At 41.1% G+C, this 19,167-nt stretch overlaps 1 protein-coding gene across 4 annotated transcripts in view; it reads left to right on the forward strand.

Annotated features, from left to right (window-relative positions):
* SEMA6A (semaphorin 6A) overlaps positions 1-19,167 on the forward strand; it is a 67,466-nt gene that overhangs the window by 22,909 nt on the left and 25,390 nt on the right. Inside the window, exons 11-18 of one of the 4 annotated variants that reach the window (XM_077790356.1) lie at positions 2,320-2,475; positions 3,906-4,082; positions 4,792-4,932; positions 5,021-5,101; positions 6,934-6,992; positions 8,738-8,758; positions 8,891-8,941; positions 15,710-15,874. In XM_077790356.1, coding sequence (XP_077646482.1) covers positions 2,320-2,475; positions 3,906-4,082; positions 4,792-4,932; positions 5,021-5,101; positions 6,934-6,992; positions 8,738-8,758; positions 8,891-8,941; positions 15,710-15,874 — 851 coding nt within the window. The remainder of the gene's footprint in view (positions 1-2,319; positions 2,476-3,905; positions 4,083-4,791; positions 4,933-5,020; positions 5,102-6,933; positions 6,993-8,737; positions 8,759-8,890; positions 8,942-15,709; positions 15,875-19,167) is intronic. The other 3 variants (XM_077790357.1, XM_077790358.1, XM_077790359.1) reach the window with 3 other exon arrangements.

The following is a 19,167-nucleotide window of genomic DNA, read 5'->3' on the forward strand; positions in this document are numbered from 1 at the left end:
CGTGTGGTGACAGTGACAGGGCCCAAGGTTGGACATTAGGAAAAGGTTCTTCACCCAGGGAAGTCATGGGGCACTAGGACTTGCGCTTCCCAGCGGAATGGTCACAGGACCAGTCTGACAGAGCTCAAGAAGCTTTTGAACAACACTCTCATGGTACATGGTGATTCTTAGGGTGTCCTGTGTGGGGCCAGGAGATGGACTTCAGTGATCTTGGTGGGTCACTTCCATCTATAATATTCTATGAGTTTATGAAGCTTCATGGTGGACACTGAGCTTCTGCCTAATCCAAATTTGGTCTGTCATGTTTTGGGTTTGCCAAGTGTAGTATTACTGTACTGTCTGTATTCTAAAGCTGTCATTCAAGAGAAGAGCTTGGAAGTGACTGGAATCTGGTAAATTCTGTGTCTGTTTTCAGTCTGAGCCTTGGTAATGTGACTTCTAGCAGTGTTGCAGGATTTTTTTCTTCATTTTGCAGTGTTTCAAACAAGTTGTTGACACAATGGTCTGCCTTGGGAGTCCAAGGCTGCATGATGGCTCCAAGGTTATTTTTTTGGACCTTACTGAGATATATTGGCAGGGAAGGGAAAAAGAAAAAGGAGAAAGCACTTTTAGTGGGAAAGAAGAACAGAAAGTTCTATGACAAAGATGGGATAATATTGCTCTTTCTAAGCCTGAAGAGCATAATGTGAAGTGAATTTTGAACAGTGTTGCATAATATTTAGCATAATATTTAGCAATCTGCTTAGTAGAAATAATCATGACTTCTAGCTCATATACATGACAAGCACCTTTTAAATAAAGTCATTTTTATCTGGGTTTTTCAGTATGATGCAGAAACATTACTAGCCCTATTGATCCTAACATTACTCTGAAAACTACCAGAACCCTTCCGAGGTGTCGCTTCCCTGTTTGGCCAGACAGCAGGTTTGCTTGGATTTACATTGACTAGACTAAACTGGTTTTGAGATTAAAACAGGATTAATCAAATCACACTATTAGGATTTAGCAGAAAATAGGCCTCCAAATTAGATACACAGAAACTGTAGACATCGCAGTGCCAGAAGGCGCCAGGCTGCTCCCTCAGGTTCTCTGGGAATGTTGCCTCATGGGTCAATGCCCTTGCAAGGACCTACGAAACCAGTCATGCCCTTTATTTTTCCTTCTTTCCATCTTTTGCTGGTTATATATGCAATTACAAGGCATGAAGAGCTACTGATATGAAGAGGCAAGAGTACACATTGTCTGCATATAATGTTCCTTGCTCAGCTGTTGTGGGACCAGACTTGTTGATGCAGCTGGTTCCTTTGAGTCCTATACTACCTTCCCACACAAGATTTATTTACGTAATATTTGAATATTTATCTAAATCTGAGCAACACATGATAGGGCCAGTCCTGTATTTTGTTCAAGCTGACGATTCTCTTGATGTCAATGCCTTTACCCTCAACAGAGTATATGAAAATTGGATGATGCCATGTGTTTATGAGTGAGTGGTCCATCTTTCATCTTTCCATCTCACACTAGCTCAAAGGTTTGAAGAATCATAGTGCTCTAGAAAATGGGATCAAATGGGCCTTTTATTGAAGAAAATGACTTACACAATATTTACAAGCAAAATATTTTGCTGCTTCTTTGACAGATGGCCTGTCCAGGCAAGAAGATTCCACTGTGTCTTAGGAGCAGGTAGATTTTAGAAACAGCATGAGCAGATTTGCATTTAAGTTGTTAAAGAATGGCAGATAACTTTTCAGCAGAAGTTCTTAATGAGCTACAATTCTTAAATCATCACATCCAAATTGAACAAAGGGTAAAACCAGTCTTTACATGGTTGCTATTTTGTTTGTATTCTTCAGTAGTCTGTTTTCTATCAGATGTGACTAAAAGTAGCATACTTTCATACCTGCTAGAAGAAATTAACTTCCTACTGTATTATAGGGACTGCTTTTAATCCAGGAGAGAGCAGTCAACTAGGCAAGTTACAGATCAGAAAACACCTGTTCCATTGGGAAGCATCAAGCCAAATGCACACATGCTGTGATTACATTCTATATGAATGGATAAATTGCAAAACTGTGTGTAGTGTTCCTGATGAAAAAATTACTTTGTGCTCATAAGTGACATAAAGTCCTTTTGAATGGAGGACAGAGCAGGATTTTAGGCGTCCCTTGAGGTGCTGAACAAGTCCACCACACTTACTGATCGTCTGCCAAGTTAAACTCCTGTAAAGCACATCATATTTCAGTGGGAGCTTCATCACAAAAGGAAGCTTGCCCTCAATGTCAAGTAAGTTTTCTCGCTTTACTCTCTTGTTTTATATAGGCCTGGTTGCTGTGCTGGCTCTACATCATTAGAAAAATATGTAACATCTAATGAGTTCCCAGATGATACTCTGAACTTCATCAAAACACATCCACTGATGGACGAGGCTGTACCTTCCATTGTCAATCGACCCTGGTTCCTGAGAACAATGGTCAGGTACGTGCACCAAGTGAACTCCTGTCCACATTGTAGCTGTCAAGTTGTGCTAATAGCCTTGCTTCAAATACCCTCTGACTCTGTACATGTCCTCAGTGTTCTGGGCATGAATCCAGATAGGAATGGTGGCAGAGCTGAGCAGGTGCTGCAGAACTCCCTGAGGAGCTTTCAAGATAGGAAAGACCTTAGTCTTTTCCAACCATGCTGTGCTGAAACCGGATGTTGTAAGAAATGCTGCGTGGGGGAAGTTTAATTGCCTTTGACTTATGGGTCAATGTTTGAGACGGCTCGGTAAAAACTTCAGGCAAGGATTAGCAGACAACTCAGGAATACATGCACAGGATACAAACACGTCTGCCAGGATATATTCACAGGATATGTAGATGTCTGTCAGGTTATGTACTGGTAACCTTTAATACTTTCAGAAGTGTATAGGGCAGAAGTAATCACATAATCTTGTGATTATATGCATCCTTTCTATGGCAACAAGAAAAAATAATAACAGATTGAACAAATACTCATAAATCTGCAAGTGTTAAACACACCATCCCCTTCCTATCAAAATGCATGCCCATTCTCTGCTGTGGTCACTATACTACTTACCTACCCTGCAGCAGTGAACAGAATAATGTGACTATCTTTTACCGTATTTTCCTCTTCCTCTGAACAAAGGTAGAGTATTGTGTTGGACACTCAGCTCTGGAAGGGTCTGACTTTGTTTCAGTAATGTATCTTATGTCAGGTTTTTCTGTCAGCTTCTATACCTCCAACCAAAGACAGGAGTAGCAAGCTCCACAGAGTGCTTCCCTTTGATAGGCAGTGCCATCTAACTAGTACCACCACTTACTATTAACCACCACTAGTTTTCAATAAATTGTGTCAGCCCAAGATTTGATTTCACCTCAGTGCTGAACTTGCTTGGTGGAGATCGTGATTGTTTTTAGTGAGGTAAAATGGTGTCTAGTATCTTACTCTTGCACTGACCCAACTTTTCCTGACAAAACTAGTTGAACCTAGCTCAGCGGCTTTTAGTGTGACAGAGTTTGAAATTTTAAAAGCAGTTCACTGTGCTGATTCTCTATCCCTGTCTGAAGAAATCACCAGGCTTTTGGAAGGATAATTCCTAAATGCCCTCAGGCTCCTAGCACCCTTTCAGCTTTCTGAACTTCTAGACACTTCTGAACTTCTGGACACTTCTGCTGGCTATTAGGTGTGTGGGCATGCAAACATGTGAAAATTCCCCAACATCTGGGGAGCCAAATTGGTACAATATGTGTTGACTTATAGTCAGATAAGAAAAATGCTTAAATATGTTTTATGGTTGCTAGAAGTCTACTATACATTTATCTGACATAAAGAAAGTGATTAAAGAAATGACAGTTCTGTGATTATCTCTGTGATTTATCTGTGAAAATGCTCTATTGTTTTAGATATCGCCTGACCAAAATTGCTGTTGATTCCGCTGCTGGGCCATATCAGAACTATACCGTGGTTTTCTTGGGGTCAGAAAAGGGAATTGTCCTGAAGTTCTTGGCACGGACAGGAAACACTGGTTTCCTAAATGACAGCCTTTTCCTGGAGGAGATCAATGTTTACAATCCTGAAAAGTGTGTATCTGATTCTTTGTACTCATGTATGGGTGACTTTGAACTTCTGATTTCCCAGAGAAATGTCCCATGGAAACGGAAGTGGTTAAAGAAGACAAGGTTTTTTGGTAATTTTAAATTGTTTAGAGCGGGGATGTCTGCTTATCAGTCTCTACATTGCAATAAGATTTTTTTTATTCAGTCTGCTTAGAAAATAGCCCATCCTCTGCAGCAGCTGATGGATAATTAAAAGTGAAGTTCTGGAAAGGAAGATTAATTTTCTAATCCTATAAAAAACTCTTATTTCTCTCCAAATAACTGAACAAGCAGCAAGCTGCTCTCCAAGGGAAATTTTCCACATTTCAGTCTTCCTCAAATATGCCTAATGGGGCTTTGAAGTGAGCCATAATCATGCAGAAATTTCAGCTACTTTGAGTGCTGGAGAAGAATAAACACAAAAATGAAGGGCCATCAGAAACTTTTCTGGTGTGCTATCGCTCCCAAATTCTTAACTATCACATGCATTTTTAATACTTGCTTATATGTCTGTCAGTATTTTTAGTGGCTGTTGTGTGTTCTTATTCCTTGACTTGTTCAATTCTACCTTTCTTACAGATTTTTTGGCAGAAGCTTTTTGTAATCTTATTTTTTCAGCCTGGGGGACAATTAAGGTTTCCCCTGGCTTCCCAGCAGAGCCCACTTGTAACCACATCCCACTTATCCAAATTAGGTGCAGCTACGATGGCATGGAGGACAAGCGGATCATGGGCATGCAGCTTGACAAGCCCAGCAGTGCCGTTTACGTCGCCTTCTCCACCTGTGTCATCAAGGTTCCCTTGGGACGTTGCGAGCGTCACAGCAAATGCAAAAAGTATGTGTTTTGTGGTGGCTGTCTGAGGCCTGGGCGGTGGGCAAGCTGGAGCACTCCTGAACGCCACCTTGTGCTCTTCTCTCCCAAGGACCTGCATAGCATCCAGGGACCCGTACTGCGGATGGGTGAAGGAGAGCGGGGTGTGCGCACAGCTGGTCCTTGGCTCCAAGTGAGTAAGGGCTCTGGCTGGAGGAGCTGTGAAGCTCTGGTGGTGGTGCCAGGCAGTCTTGGGCAAAGCTATTTGAAACATGAGGCTTTTAGAGAGGGAAAAATGTGGGAAGTGTTTGTTTCTATCTTATTTGCATTCACCTCTGAAATGTCTCACAAATTTTTTTGATGTGAACAGTCAGCTGATTGCTAACTGCTGAAAGAAAAGAAAGAAGGAAATGAAAGAGCTGTATTAAGATCTGTGTATCATTGAAAGGAGTGAATATGTCTGGACTAGCCTACACTGGAGCCATCACAGCTGATTAAAGAGGCAATGGAATCCAAATTAAATTACTGAAGTAATTTGTCCACTGAAAACAAAACTAGTCCTTCTAATTTACTGTGCATTACTAAGAGGAATACCAGAGCACAGTAAAGGCTTAAAGCAGTTTAGAGAAGTGCTGGATCTCCCCTTGCTTAACAGGAAAATTTAATTATTTTATGATAATGAAAGTCTGTGAACATTACAGGGAGCAAACCCACTTCAGAGCTCACATTTCTTGGCCACTTCTGACACACACATGACTGCCCACTTTGAGCTATCAGCTATACTCCCTCATGGTAATAGTGGCAGTGTAGAAAAAACATCTCAGAGCCTTTACAGCCCTACATCTGACACCACTTGACCCTGCTTCTCTACAGGTCCTCAGTATATAATGGACAAATTTCAATCCCTGTGCTTCTGTCTTGTTCTTAATTTGCTGATTTCCACCATCTGCTGAGGATGCTGCTGCTGTATGCTTGACTACAAAAGTATGGGCTGTTTCTGATTTGACATTTGGTAGGATAGTGTTAAAATGCACCTGTGTCCATATCAGGTTTTCCATCACTCCAAAATTGCTTAAGGCTTCTTCAACTTCCATGGCAAGACTTCCATACCTCACTTTTTAAAGACAAAGGCTGTGCAGCTTGCTGTGGTTAAGTCCAAAAGTGAGCAGGACAGGCAAGTCATGTTCTTTCCAGTGCTTAAGTAGGAGGTCCAGATCAGCTGTGAAGGTGTCTGGTGAAGTTCTAAGGCAGCCAACAGGAGGCAGAGATGTTAGTCATCCTCCTGGAGTAGATGACAGTAGAGCAGGTGTTTTAAGAACAGAGTTAGAATCTGAGTTGTCTGCAAGAGTAATTATGCCTCAAGGGCAGGATCCTAATATAGGCAAGGGCTTGTATTTGGAAGTTTTCCAAGGTTCTTGTCATTCACCTTTGACCACATAGGAAGTTGGAAGAACAGTTTCAATATCCAAAATCACAGAGAGAGCTTGGGAGCATAAGCCGAGCACGTCTGCTAGAAAAGCATGTGAGTGTTTGTCAGTAGAGCCCCTGAGTTAAAGGGAATACCTTTTGTGGGATGGACCTTATACCTTGCAGCCTCATCTGGTGCTGCACCTGCTGAAATGCAGGCTTCTTCCTCAAGCACAGAACCTGCCCAGTGGGTTGGCTTCCTTCTCACACCAAAGTGCCAATGCACCTGTTCTACTCTGTGCACAGGTTAAGGTAGGGTTATAGTTGCTTCTGATAACATCCTATATTTAACAGTTTAAAAAATGCCCTTGGTAACAGGGCATGCTGTGGATTTTTAAAAAGTAATAATATAAAGCATCATCAGAAGCCAAGAAATCATTAAGCAATGATTAATAGCTCAAATGTGTATTTTGCATTTTTCAGCCTTTGTGTAGAATTTTCAAAGAAATAGCCAGTTTCACAGCAGGGATTTATTTCAATTGAGTATGTGATAATTTCTTTCTGGTTATGCCTGTGACTGTTGTTATTCATACTGTTTTGTTTTCTTCTATTATTTAGACTGGTATTTGAACAGGATATAGAACATGGCAATACAGATGGCCTGGGTGACTGCCAAAGTAAGCAAAGCTTTTACCTCTATTTACCATGTGTCACAGTATCCTTCTGAATGCCTCAAATCACCGTTACCTGTCAGGCATTCTTTTGTAGCAACATAAGCCACGACAGGGACAGCAATGTAGCTAATGGTGCAGGTTCAGGAGAAGTACGGTTGTTTAAATGTGTTTGAGGAAAATAGCCTGGTTCATGTAATTTATACAAACACTGGGCTTCAGAGTGGTTGCGCAGTACTGTGCTCAGCTGTAGAGGATATTGATTACCACAATGGCATAATGAATTGGGGTCATTGTCTTTATTAGCCCTGGTAGTTGCAGAAGTGGCTTGGTTTCTTGGTGTAGTCTGTGACTTGGACTACATTCCCATGCAGCACAGTGAGACAGAGAAATATATCTTCAGCTTTGGATCCTGATCAAGAAATGACAACTGCTTAGTTTGTGAATCTCAGGGAATTTTACATAGTCTGGACAACCTCATGGTATTCAGGGTCAGGTACTATTGGCACTGCCTAAGAAATTTTAATGGTAAACCTTAAGTACTGACAGTGTGAACTGGAAGCTTAAACACAGTCTTTAAACATTTACAGCTTTGTACTGAAATGCTTAAAAGTGCATAGATTGCACTGCATGCAAAGAAACCTTGCTGATTTCTGAGCCTTCAGGAATACCAGCATCTGTGTTCTGGGTAGCTCTTGTTCCAAATGTTCTCACCAAGGCTGGTTTGATTCTGAACTCCAAATATTATTTATAAACCTCATTAAATCAAGACTCACATTCTTTTCAGTGTAATTTTCACTGATGCAATAAACTGATGAAGCTGAGGAATCAATGTACAATGAGAAAGTCATTATTTCTGCAATACAGAGAAAAACAACAGATGCCTAGACTGTGCCATCCAATATAGAGTGGGCCAGATGCTTTGGAGAAAGCCAGAGCCTTCTCTTGCCTTGTGCCTCCTTACTCAAGAGACATTAATTACTCTGATCACTGTGCTTGAAGGAGAACAAGGATTTCAGCCCCAGGACCTAAGATAGGGTAATATAGACTGTCACAAACATTTTTGAAGGAGGTGTACACATAGACCTCTCCTCTGTTACCCTGTAAAATGGGTTAGCACCAAAATCAGGCCAGTTCCCAGCTGGTGTGTCTTTGCCCTTTTCAGCCAGTTCTGCTCTCCTTGGGCAAATAGGTTAGGCAGGAGTGGAATGTACCTGATATCAATTACATATAAAAGGAGGGTAGGAAATTATTCAGGAACAGCACATTGTGCTCATGGAGAGAGATCTTCTGTGCAGACAGCAACAAAGCCCATACCCTGCTTAAATCCCTCTTTAGCCCTGAATGGTGCATTGAACCTTGACACTGCACTGGGGTAGATTTCATTCCCTGCTAATGCAGCTGATTTTATTACTTCATGTGATCTTGGGTCACCTGAGTTTTGTCCTTATTGACTCACATTGTTGGCTGCATCCCCTGCAATGCCTTGTCTTGGACTAGGATTTACAAGGAAACGGGGGACACTGGCCCTTCTGCTTCAGTACCTCCTATACAGAGCTGGTCATGAGCACTTTCAAAGCCAGACGTTGTTTTTGGGTATGTCCAAATATTAGTTTTGCCTGGGTCCTTAGCACACAAATCACATGCTTATAAATACCAGTTGAAACATTAACACTTACTAGCAGCAAACTACTTAAAAGAAAAAAAACAAGCTAGAAATAATGATTTTTCCCCTGTTATTTGTCTTTCAGATTCCTTCGTAGCCCTGAATGGTAAGGAAGTTCTTAGTTTCAATATTTATTGACAGCAAATCCATTTTAGAGGAATCACTTTTTACTAAACTTTTAAATATTTTCATATTTTTGTTATATTTAACATTTCTTCCCAATTTATTTTGTTCATAGACATTTCAACTGCTCCACCTGATCAAAAAATGTCTTACTACACAGTGTATGGTCAGTTTATGAGTGTTTTTAAAAGTTCTCCCCAAATCCTTGTGTTAGCTAGTAGTACCTGTACTCAAATAGTTTTACTTGTTTTGTCTTGATTTTGAGGGCCCGATTCACTAATCACAACTAGGATGAAGTCATAGCTCTTGGTTTTCTATCCCTCTTTCCTTGTCTTTCCTCAAAACTGTCCCCATTAAAGTCAGATATGGCCGATTTTAATGGCAGACATGATTCAGAGCATGCTTCATCTGAACACTCAAAGAAACACTTAGGTACAGTGATGCATCTTATCTGTTCACCAAGACAAACAAGATAGTAGCTCACATCCCACTTATGAGCTGTCCAGGCTGGTGTCATTACTGCTACAGCAGCCAGTCAGAGACACCTTAGGGAAAGCAGAACTATCCCTGGGTTACAAAAAGATCTCTCATAAGGAAAATTAGCCTTTTACCTATGTGGTTTGAGACTGGATTATGCCTCAATTCCTGAAGGATCTTGTCACTTCTAGACTAAGCAATTTATGTTTTCCATTCAAATTTAAATAGAAAATTAAATGACCTGAACTGAAGACTATCATTTCTGCAAGCCTAGAGTAGCAGGTTCCCATGAGGCAGCTGTTAATCTGTGCTCATATTTCTTTCTAGCAGTTTGTTCTGCATATTTGGAAGTAGATTATGCTGTTTCTTGAAGTGAAGAATAAATATCTTCATGAGGAGATTTTTATGCAGAATAAATAATCACTTTAAATTCAAACCTAGACATATATTGCAATAGCTTTTCTTACAGACATCCTGGACAAAGACAAGTACTCACAAGCTAAGAGCTGCCAGTGAAGTCAATGGCAAAATTCCATGTGGGGTGGGAGCTTCCTTGCGAAGTTGCTTTCAGGCTATACAAGACTAGCAGTTCATTAGGGCTAGGTCAAATTCACCATACGTTTGGCTGAACACAGCAAGAGGTAGGTTAATGTGAAGTTGTGATGAACTTTTAATTGAACTTTTAACCTTTCATCTCATGCCTGCAGAGTATGTAGGTATGAAACTGAACCAATGACAGCTTGGTACAGCATAATATAAATAACTGGAGGCACAGTAATGCTGTTCAACATTTGTAAAAGTAAAATCAAATCCCCCCCTTACTGTTTATTACCAGGAAATGAAAAATGTGCAGGTGAAACGTATTTGAAAGTAAGGTAATGAAAACCAGTGAAGGGAATGTGCAAAATCCAAGGCAAGCTGAGACTTTCTGATATATGGAAGACTCACAGTTTCATCTGCATAGACGGTTTATACATTCTTTCATTGTGAAGCTGCTGTATTTCTAATGCACAGTGCAGTAATTAAAGAGCAATAATAAAATCCATACTGCTGAATGTGAAGATAAAGAGAGTGGCTTTGGGTATAGTGCTGATGTGCCGGAAATGTTCTAGATTTCCTTCTTGCAAGTGAATGCCATAGTCTGCAGAGTTATAGCTGTGGAAGGTGGTTCTGGATCCTGCCAACTGGATTATTAGTAGGTCCTTTAGTAAAAACGGATGTTTTAATCTGATAAAGGAAGCAGAAAAGTGTTTCAAGTGAGTAGCAAAATGAAAAAAGCTGTAGTTCAAGAGAGTACAGTTAACAAAAGAGAGTACATTTTACTGTCTAAGCCCAAAAACAGACTCCATAAATGAACCCAGCCTATTTTAAATTATTTTTAATGTAGGACCTTACAGAGAGGTGCAATGGAGAAATGCTGACCCAGCATTAACATGGGTTCCCATTCATGTCCTCTCTTTTACAGTTTATTTCATTGACCCCTCTCAGCTACATCCTGATAACATGGTCTCTGTGCAAGTCAGCTCTTCCTTTTATTAGTTTAGTTAAAATACCTATTCTGATATTTTTGCAGTCGGGCTTTCTTTTCACCTACCACTAGTGACCCTCTTTGATCTTCCACATCAGAGTGCAAAAATTCTAGGATGTGATACTAAACCAGTCTCGGTAAACATGTTAGTGTTTGCCAACTGCAGAGATTGGTCTGAGTAACATTGCATCTTGAAAAAAACAAAAAATTTATGAATTATCTATCTTGATGTTACTGAGTACAGTTTAATGCAAAGGTAAATGGTATGTCACAATAGGTTAAGCCTCAGAACACTGGTACCAGAATACCAAGTGAATTCTCAGTGGGCTAAATATACCCAAAGTCATCTGAAGCTCCAGAAGAAGTCATAAGGCTTGATTCTCTTCACTTATGCCACTATAAATCATCCTTCTTCAACAGACTTACTGCCAATCTGTAGCAGTGTGAATGAAAGGAGAACCAAGCCCTTAATCTTTGTATTCTTGGCACCAGCCTCCTCCTGATTTCAGCACATGGGCTCTCTTCCTAAGGCAGTCTCACATGATCAGTTGCAAACAAAGTGCAAAGTCCACACAGGTGACTCAATTGATATTCAAGAAGAGAATAGCAGACTGAAGGTCTGGATGCAGAAAGTCAGAGAGAAATTATGCAGGAAATTTAAACAAGGAGATTAAGCTAGATCACTCTGCTAAAGTCTAAGCAGTTTCAATTACCTTAGGAAACATCAATTCTTAGTGAATTGGGCCCTTATATTACCCCCTAGCCATAGTCTTTCTCCCTCTATAGTATTGATTTAACTTTCCCTCTAATTGTCTAATTAGATTGCTATAGCTGTTAATAGGATAGTGTGCAGATATCTTAACCTCTGAGATTCTAATGACTTGTGCATATTAGACCAACTATCAAATACTGATAGTATTGAATTTCTGTCTTTGTTTTAAACCTGAAAAAAAATCTCTTTGCATTTTACAAGTGCACTTCAGAACAAGCTATAGTTTCAGAAGTGCAGCCTTTCTGAATCATTATTTGCGCTTGTAGGCACTAAGTGCTTTTACTCTCTCTCTGTTACTTGATTACAGCACTCCAAATGAAAAGTTTTTCCAAATAATGGAAGCACCTAAACCAGATTTTTTTTAAGTGTGTCTATTTGATTTTTATATGTTTTCTTTAAACAAAGACATTTGAGAAGCACTATGTGTACAGTTATTCGGATGCTTTATTTTAAAACAAAGGCAGAATTGGTTTTTCAGACGTTTTTGTATTAACCATTAGTAACACAGTTACTGGCCACATGTCAGATGTGCTAAAGCCTCATTACATTTCAACAAATTTTATTTGCAAGTTAAAGTGGTAAAATGTGTAATGGGAAGAAAAGGCCCACCATACGTTGAGAACTATACAGCGCATTGTAAAGGCTTGATAATGGTTGTGTGTGAGAGGGCCAGGTTTGGGTTGCCTGCCACTTCAGTCTTTTCTCTGTTTATGAGAGAAACTTAAATAGGTGATACATTTGTGGTGCTACTCTCCTCAGAGGTGAAATTCACCCAGTAGGACTGGCTAGTCAGGCACTTACAGGACACTCTGACATTGCTTACATGAGCAGTATCACTGCCTAGTAGTGTTTGCAAATACAGCTCTAACACAACTGGGTTTTAATCTGCTCCTGCTCTGCTTCCTCAAAATCAAATGGAAGAAAGTTTGTCTCAATTAGCTGTGTAATCTTGCTTCCCAGTGAGTACTAGACTAATATATTAGTAACAGAGAGAATAAATATATTGATTCTTTGTGTTTGTGTGGAACCCCTCTCTACCTAATGACCATCTGGTACACATTAATAGCTTCACAAAGCCTTAGCTTTCCATTACCAGGAAGTTCTCTGTGTATTGGCAACATATGGTTCAAGAATTTTCTCCCCCCTGAAAAATGTGTCCCTTAGGTATATACTTCCTCTAAATTTCTGTATTATGAAATGTTTTTCATTAACCATACTTACAGCTTTTCCCTAGAACTCTTCCTTTAAGCACATTTAAAAGTGCAAGTGTCTGAAAAGAGATGTAGGCATATAAATGCATAACATACAAAGGCACAAAATATGATTGCTACTTGGCAAGATTTTCTTCTCTTTTACCTCCTTACCAAGCAATGACTAATTGTTTTCTTATGCTGAGTGCAGCGCTATGTGTAAGCTGACCAAGTACTATACACATTATTGTTGTTGCTGAATGTGGTATAATCTTGAAGACTGGAGCCACATGAGTGTTTGCACTGTGGTTTAATCCTTAGCAAAAAGAAAACATGAAAATTCCATAATTTCTATTTTCTGGCCTGTTCTCTGCTTTGTTTTTTGTCTTGTTCCTTGAGGATGAGCATGGGAGTTGACAAGCGTAAAATAGTGTTGGAATTAATGGTTTCAGGATCCAGCATATTCTTGCTTTTAGAGGGGAGTTGTTTTCAGTTGCTGGACCTCTACCTGTCCCTTTGGACACAAACAGTCCTGCTGCAGGACTGCTGTGGAGCAGGCAGCACATTTGGATTGGAGTTCAAATGGAGTCCTCTATCTGTGTTACAAATGTCCCCAGCCATGATGGAGCTTATGGAAACCTTTTAAAAGAGGATAGCATTTGGCTCCTCTTTTCTATTTGGGTGACATTCAAAACTCTGTCTTAACAAAGCACATAATTTAATTTGCTACTTTAAAGAAAGATGGCTGGGAGAAAACACACATTCTACCATGAGAGGGTAAAAAATAATCCATTGCCCTTGTCAGTATAAAACCTTCAGACTTACATCCAGAGCTAAATTGTGTTAACAATTTGTTGTACTTGAAGTTGTAGCTTCATCGTGAGAACACTGCAAATTTAACCAATTTTCCTTCCTAAGCATGCAAGTTAAAGGAGTTCATTGGGATCATGTCCTATACAAAACATAGTCCAAAGTGCTCCCATATATAATTTGATTCAGTAAATCCAAAGGGGTCCCCAAAAACTTACAAAGGAACACAGACTTTTTTTACTCTAAAGTTATTAATATTCAACAGGATTTCTTTAAATCATAGCATCTTAATAGAAGTTGCAGCATTTTGCTGACTTCATCAGTAGTTCAACACCATGAAGCTGGTGAAAGGGCTGGATAAAAAGAATCATGTGGGTGCATCTAAAAGCTTGGGGACATTGGTGGCCAGCACATAGATTTCTGATTGTTGGAGAAGAACTGAGAATCTATATTCATAATTTCTCTCTAGACTTCTGAGAACTGGGGCTGTATGGCTTTAGATGCCATTTAAAACAGCATTTTGAGATGCAGCTTTCAAAAGTTTTATGGTCATCCAGGAGCTGTTTAAAATAAACTACAGAAGTACAGGCTCTACCTGCCCAGCTCTGTGCCTTCTGTGTGAAGCTTGAATTTCAGCTCCTTGTGTTGCTCTGTCTCTGTCTCACTGACTCTCAAATTATTTTTCTGAGCAGTGAAGGAAGATCAAGGAAAGGAGCAGAGAGAGAATCCCTGCTAGGGCAGCCTGTAGCCTGCTGACTGTAGCCCTCTCCAAGTGAGATTCATCTAAAGAAGCAAAAATAATTTGCTGGGCTGTTCAAAAGAGATAGGAGAAAGGAGGGCTGCTGTCAGTCTGTCTAGTGTTATCTGACGAAAAATATTATATACCATTCTGTCTGTGAATAATCCAATTCTGTTAGTTTGTGTTTGAGCATATGTCAAAACCCCTTTTTTTATGGAGTCCTTAAGAAAAGTAAGTAAGGGGATATAGCTACGCAACATCAAATTAAGGAGGCCCAGAACTGCTTGATATAATAACTCACTTTTTCACATGTGTCAAAAGGAAAATTTCAGAATGGTTTTGAGGTCAAAATTTTGTGTTGTGGATGGCATTTGGTGCCATCTCCCTAAAGCAGCTGAGCCACTGGAAAGTCCATGTGGGAGCTGTCTTCCAGAGAGAGTAGACTCCAAGCATCTCAAGCATTTTAGGTGCTGATGTACTTTCCAGCTCCAGCTTCAAAGAATGTATGGCTCTGCAAACATGCTGCTGTCCCATGAAAACCACATTTCAAATTGTGCTGTGTTTCCAGTGGGGCAGGTTCTGTGAGTGTCTGTTGGGGTGCATATGATACGCAAAAAGCAGATCAGTCTTGTTCAGGGCAACAAGAATGTCTAGGGCATTTGTAATGCAAAAAAAGCATGTGAGACCTCAGTCTCAGCTGCTGCTGGAGTCATGGGTTCTTGGGCAGATTCACATGGTGAGGCACTGTCTGCACTGTCACTCTGAGTAGAAATGGTGCTCAGTCTTGTGCTTATTTCAGACTGATTTTGCACCATCAGCTCAGACAGAACCAATAGTGATGGTGCAAGCAGGTGTGAGCAGCTGGCCCAGGTCATTTCCTCTCTGGCGAGGAGTGCTGCAGTGTGAGCACACTGGTGTTAGGCAGTCCTTCATTCCCCTGGGGACATGAGGTAAAGTGCCTCATGATATCACCATTTTGTAGTTCTTCTGGTGTTCCCATTCAATTCCAGACATTTTGGACATTGTTCTGTTTTACATTGATTTTTTATTTGCTTTTTTGACTGAGCCAGTATCTGATAGCATGGGCTGACACTTCAGTTTCAGTCAGACGTGTGCTGAATCCAGCCAAAGGATGCTTGACTCATGAAGTGTGCTTACCCTCTTGCATATGCATTTAACTCTGTTGAGAAGCACAGAACTGCCAGCTCACTGGCAGCACCTTTTAGCACCCTGATCTGGAAGGTTCAAATCCCCTCTTCCTTCGGAGTCACATTTTGAAGGCCTTTTGAAGCATTACTCGGTCTAAGACAAGACGTTCACGGAAGCAAAGCAGTTTGTACATCCCTGAGCATGGGAAGGTAGCGTGGTAAGTGACTAATGAGACTTGTCTTCCCTACCTGTATTTATAATGTGAACAGGACACTCCAGTTCCCTAGTCCCAAGCACCACCACTTCTGACTCTCGCGCTCGACAGGGTTATGATGCTAGGGGACGCATGCTGGATTGGAAGGATCCACTTGGTTCATCTGAAAATACAGATCCATATGTGGCAGTTTCATCACATAATCATCAAGACAAGAAGGGTAAGGCCTTGGAAATGACATCCTGTGGTGAGGAGGGAGGGGGAGGAGGACTAAAGTGTAACTGCTTCCAGTTGGCTCAGAGTAAAATGTAATGAAACTCCCGTGCTAAAATTAAAAGCTTATTGTAAAGTCTGAAATTAAACAGCTAATCTTAGACTCAGTCCTAGATAATTCACTGCCTGAGGAAACCACACAAAACAAACAGAAGTGTATGCCTTTATAGGGAGTTTTGTGCATGTGTATGGGAAGGAGGAAAGCGGGGAATTTAGCTCTCTTTAAATTTGACCTGCCCTGTTCTCTGACAAAGCAAGATCCATGGCTTCCTATTGTTCTTAAGGATGAATTTTTATATTGCCTTTCCCTGAATTCCCAAGGCAGCACTACAGTTCTCCGCTAATTTCACATTATTTCCATCTCTCAATAACCACAGAATCATAGAATCATGAAGTGCTTTGATTTGAAAGGGAGCATAAAAATCATCTTATTCTAATCCCATGACCAGAAGGACTTTCCTGTTTACCAGGTTGTCCCAAACCCATTCAACCTGGCCTTGAACACTTTCAGGAATAGACCATCAGCAGCTTCTCTGGGCAATCTGTTACAATGCTTCACCACCCATCCTCAGAGTAAATAATTTCTTCCCAATCTAATTTAATCCTGTCCCCTTTCAGTTTGAAGCCATTTGCCTTGTCCTACCACATGCCCTTGTAAAAAGTCCATCTCCAGCTCTTATATATCCCCCTCTACGTCCTGGAAGGCTGCTATAACATCTTCCCAGAACCTTCTCTTCCTCACCCTGAGTAACCCCAGTTCTCTTTGTCTACATAAGAACGGTTCTCCAGTCCTTTGATCATCTTTGTGGTCTATGTCTTTCCTGTGATGGGGACCCCAGAGCTGGACACAGCACTCCAGGTGGGGTCTCACATGAGCAGAGCAGATCCTCTTCCTCACCCTCCTGGCCACACTGCTTTGGACACAGCCCAGTATATATTTGGCTTTCTGAGCTGTGAGTTGCCCTGACTCAGGTACTTTGCATTTGGCCTTGTTAAACCTCAAGGTTCCCATGGGCCTACTTCTCAATCTTGTTCAAGTCCCTCTGGATGGCATCCTATCCTTCAGGTGCATCAGTTACACCACACAGCTTGATGTCATCTGCAAACTTGTTGCAGGCTCACTCAATGCCACTATGTCATTGATGAAGACATCGGTCCCAAAACTGACCCCTGAAGGACACTACTTGTCACTGATCTCCATTCAGAACTCAATCCATAGACCACTATTCTCTGAATAAGGCTGTCCAGTGAATTCCTTGTCCATTAAATTGTTCACCCATCAAGTCCATCTCTCTCCAGTTTGGAGAGGATTGGAGAGAAGGATGTTGAGGGGAACCATGTCAAAGGCCTTACAAAAGTCCAGATAAATGACATATGTTTCCTTGTCCATTGAAGGACTCTCTCCACCAGGTTGGTCAGGCAATACTTGCCCTTGGTGAAGCCGTGCTGGCTGTCTTGAACACCTCCCTGTCCTCCTTGTGCCTTAGCAGAGGTTTCTAGGAAAATGTGTTCTGTGATCTTCCCAGGCACAGAGGTAATGGGACTGACAATTTGATGGTTCCCAGGGCCCTCCTTTCCACCCTTTTTTAAGATGGGCACAATTTCCCTTTTCTAGTTACCTGACTGCCACACTTTTCAAATACCATAGACAGTGGCTTGGTAATTAAATCAGACAGTTCCTGGGACTCTGGGATACATCTCACAATGTTCCATAGACTTTAGTATGTTCAGGTTCTTTAAATGATCCCAAACCTCATTTTCTCTTACAGTGGGAGGGATTTTACTCCCCCAGCCCTGTCTTGTGGACCAGTAAAGAGGCATGGGCAGAGAGGTTGTGAGAGAAGACTGAGGCAAAATTCTTGTTGAGTGCCTCAGCCTTGTCCTCATGCCAGCCTTTCTTGCCAGGTGGAGTACATTTTCTTCACCTTCCTTTTCTGGCTGACATGCCTGCAGAAGCCCTTCTTGTTATTCTTGGCATCTCTTGCCTAGTTCAGATCCAACTACACGTTGACCCCATCCATGCACAACCAGACTGTGTTCCTATACTCTTTCCATGATACCTGTCCCTTCTTCCACCACCTGTGCATTTCATTTTTGCCCTTTAGTTCAGTTAGTATGTCCCAGTACAGCCATTCAGTCTCTTGTCTTTCTTGTCCAATTTCTTTCACCTGGGTTTCACTAGCTCTTCCCTCTTGGGAGATACCTCTAAAGATCTGTCAGCTCTGTTCTGCTCCCTTGTCCTTGAAAGCAATTTCCCGGGGGGTCCTGACCTTCTTGAAGAGCTGAAAGTTTGCTCTTCTAAAATGCAGGGTCCTCACTTTACTCTTTGCCTGACCCATATGCCTGAGGACTGTGAACTCCAGTGCATGATCACTGCAGCACAGGCTGCTGCCATTCATGACATCACTGATCAGTTCACTGAGCTGGTGATCATCAGGTCCAGTATCCCAGTATACATAAGGAAAGCCTGCTCTAGTTTAACCATTGAGTAAGCTGGGAGTAGTCCCAGTCACTGGTCCTCAGTCCCACTGTCTTCAGTGAAACCTGAGCAAAAAATTCCTTTTAGAGTGTGGTCATTAGTGTGCATTAAATAATGCATAAATGACTGCTCATGGAGAGGTTCTATGTTTTGTTTTTCACACACCAAAAGGCTGGGATTCAGGTGTCATTTCACAGTGCTCAGACCAGTGCTGAAGCATAGGGGTCTAATACAAACACACATCCTGTCCTTTGGCTTTCATTCCTCCTTTGCTGCACATATAGAGGATTAGGCAGAGAATTGCCAATATTTGCTGCTTGAACATAGAGAAGAAGAACCTTTTCTTCTATGCAGAGGTGGTGGTGCCCCTCATTGCAACTTGACCCTCATCATTCTTTCAGCTCCTTTTAATCTGTATCTCAGAGACTTTAATATGGTTCCTTTTAAATGGGGGCGTTAGATTCAAATAGCTCCACTGCCTAGAGAGATCTGAATCCTTGTTATTCTTCTCCAGGGTCTTCTTAGATCTCTTCTTTCAATCTCTGTTGAAAGGTATTTTTCTCTGTGTGGACTAATTAAGTACTCAGAGTGTTAGAAGGAAGATGAGTATGAGCAACTCTCACTTGCTGAGTGGTTAGGGCATTCACCAGGGGCAGGAACACACAAGTTCAGTTCTTTCTGCTATGAATACTTGATATCAAACACTTAAAATATTAATTGAAATGTGGATTCCAGTCTCTATTGTTCATGCATTTTATATG

This window comes from Lonchura striata, chromosome Z (assembly GCF_046129695.1).
Source record: "Lonchura striata isolate bLonStr1 chromosome Z, bLonStr1.mat, whole genome shotgun sequence".
NCBI classification, from domain to species: Eukaryota; Metazoa; Chordata; class Aves; order Passeriformes; family Estrildidae; genus Lonchura; species Lonchura striata.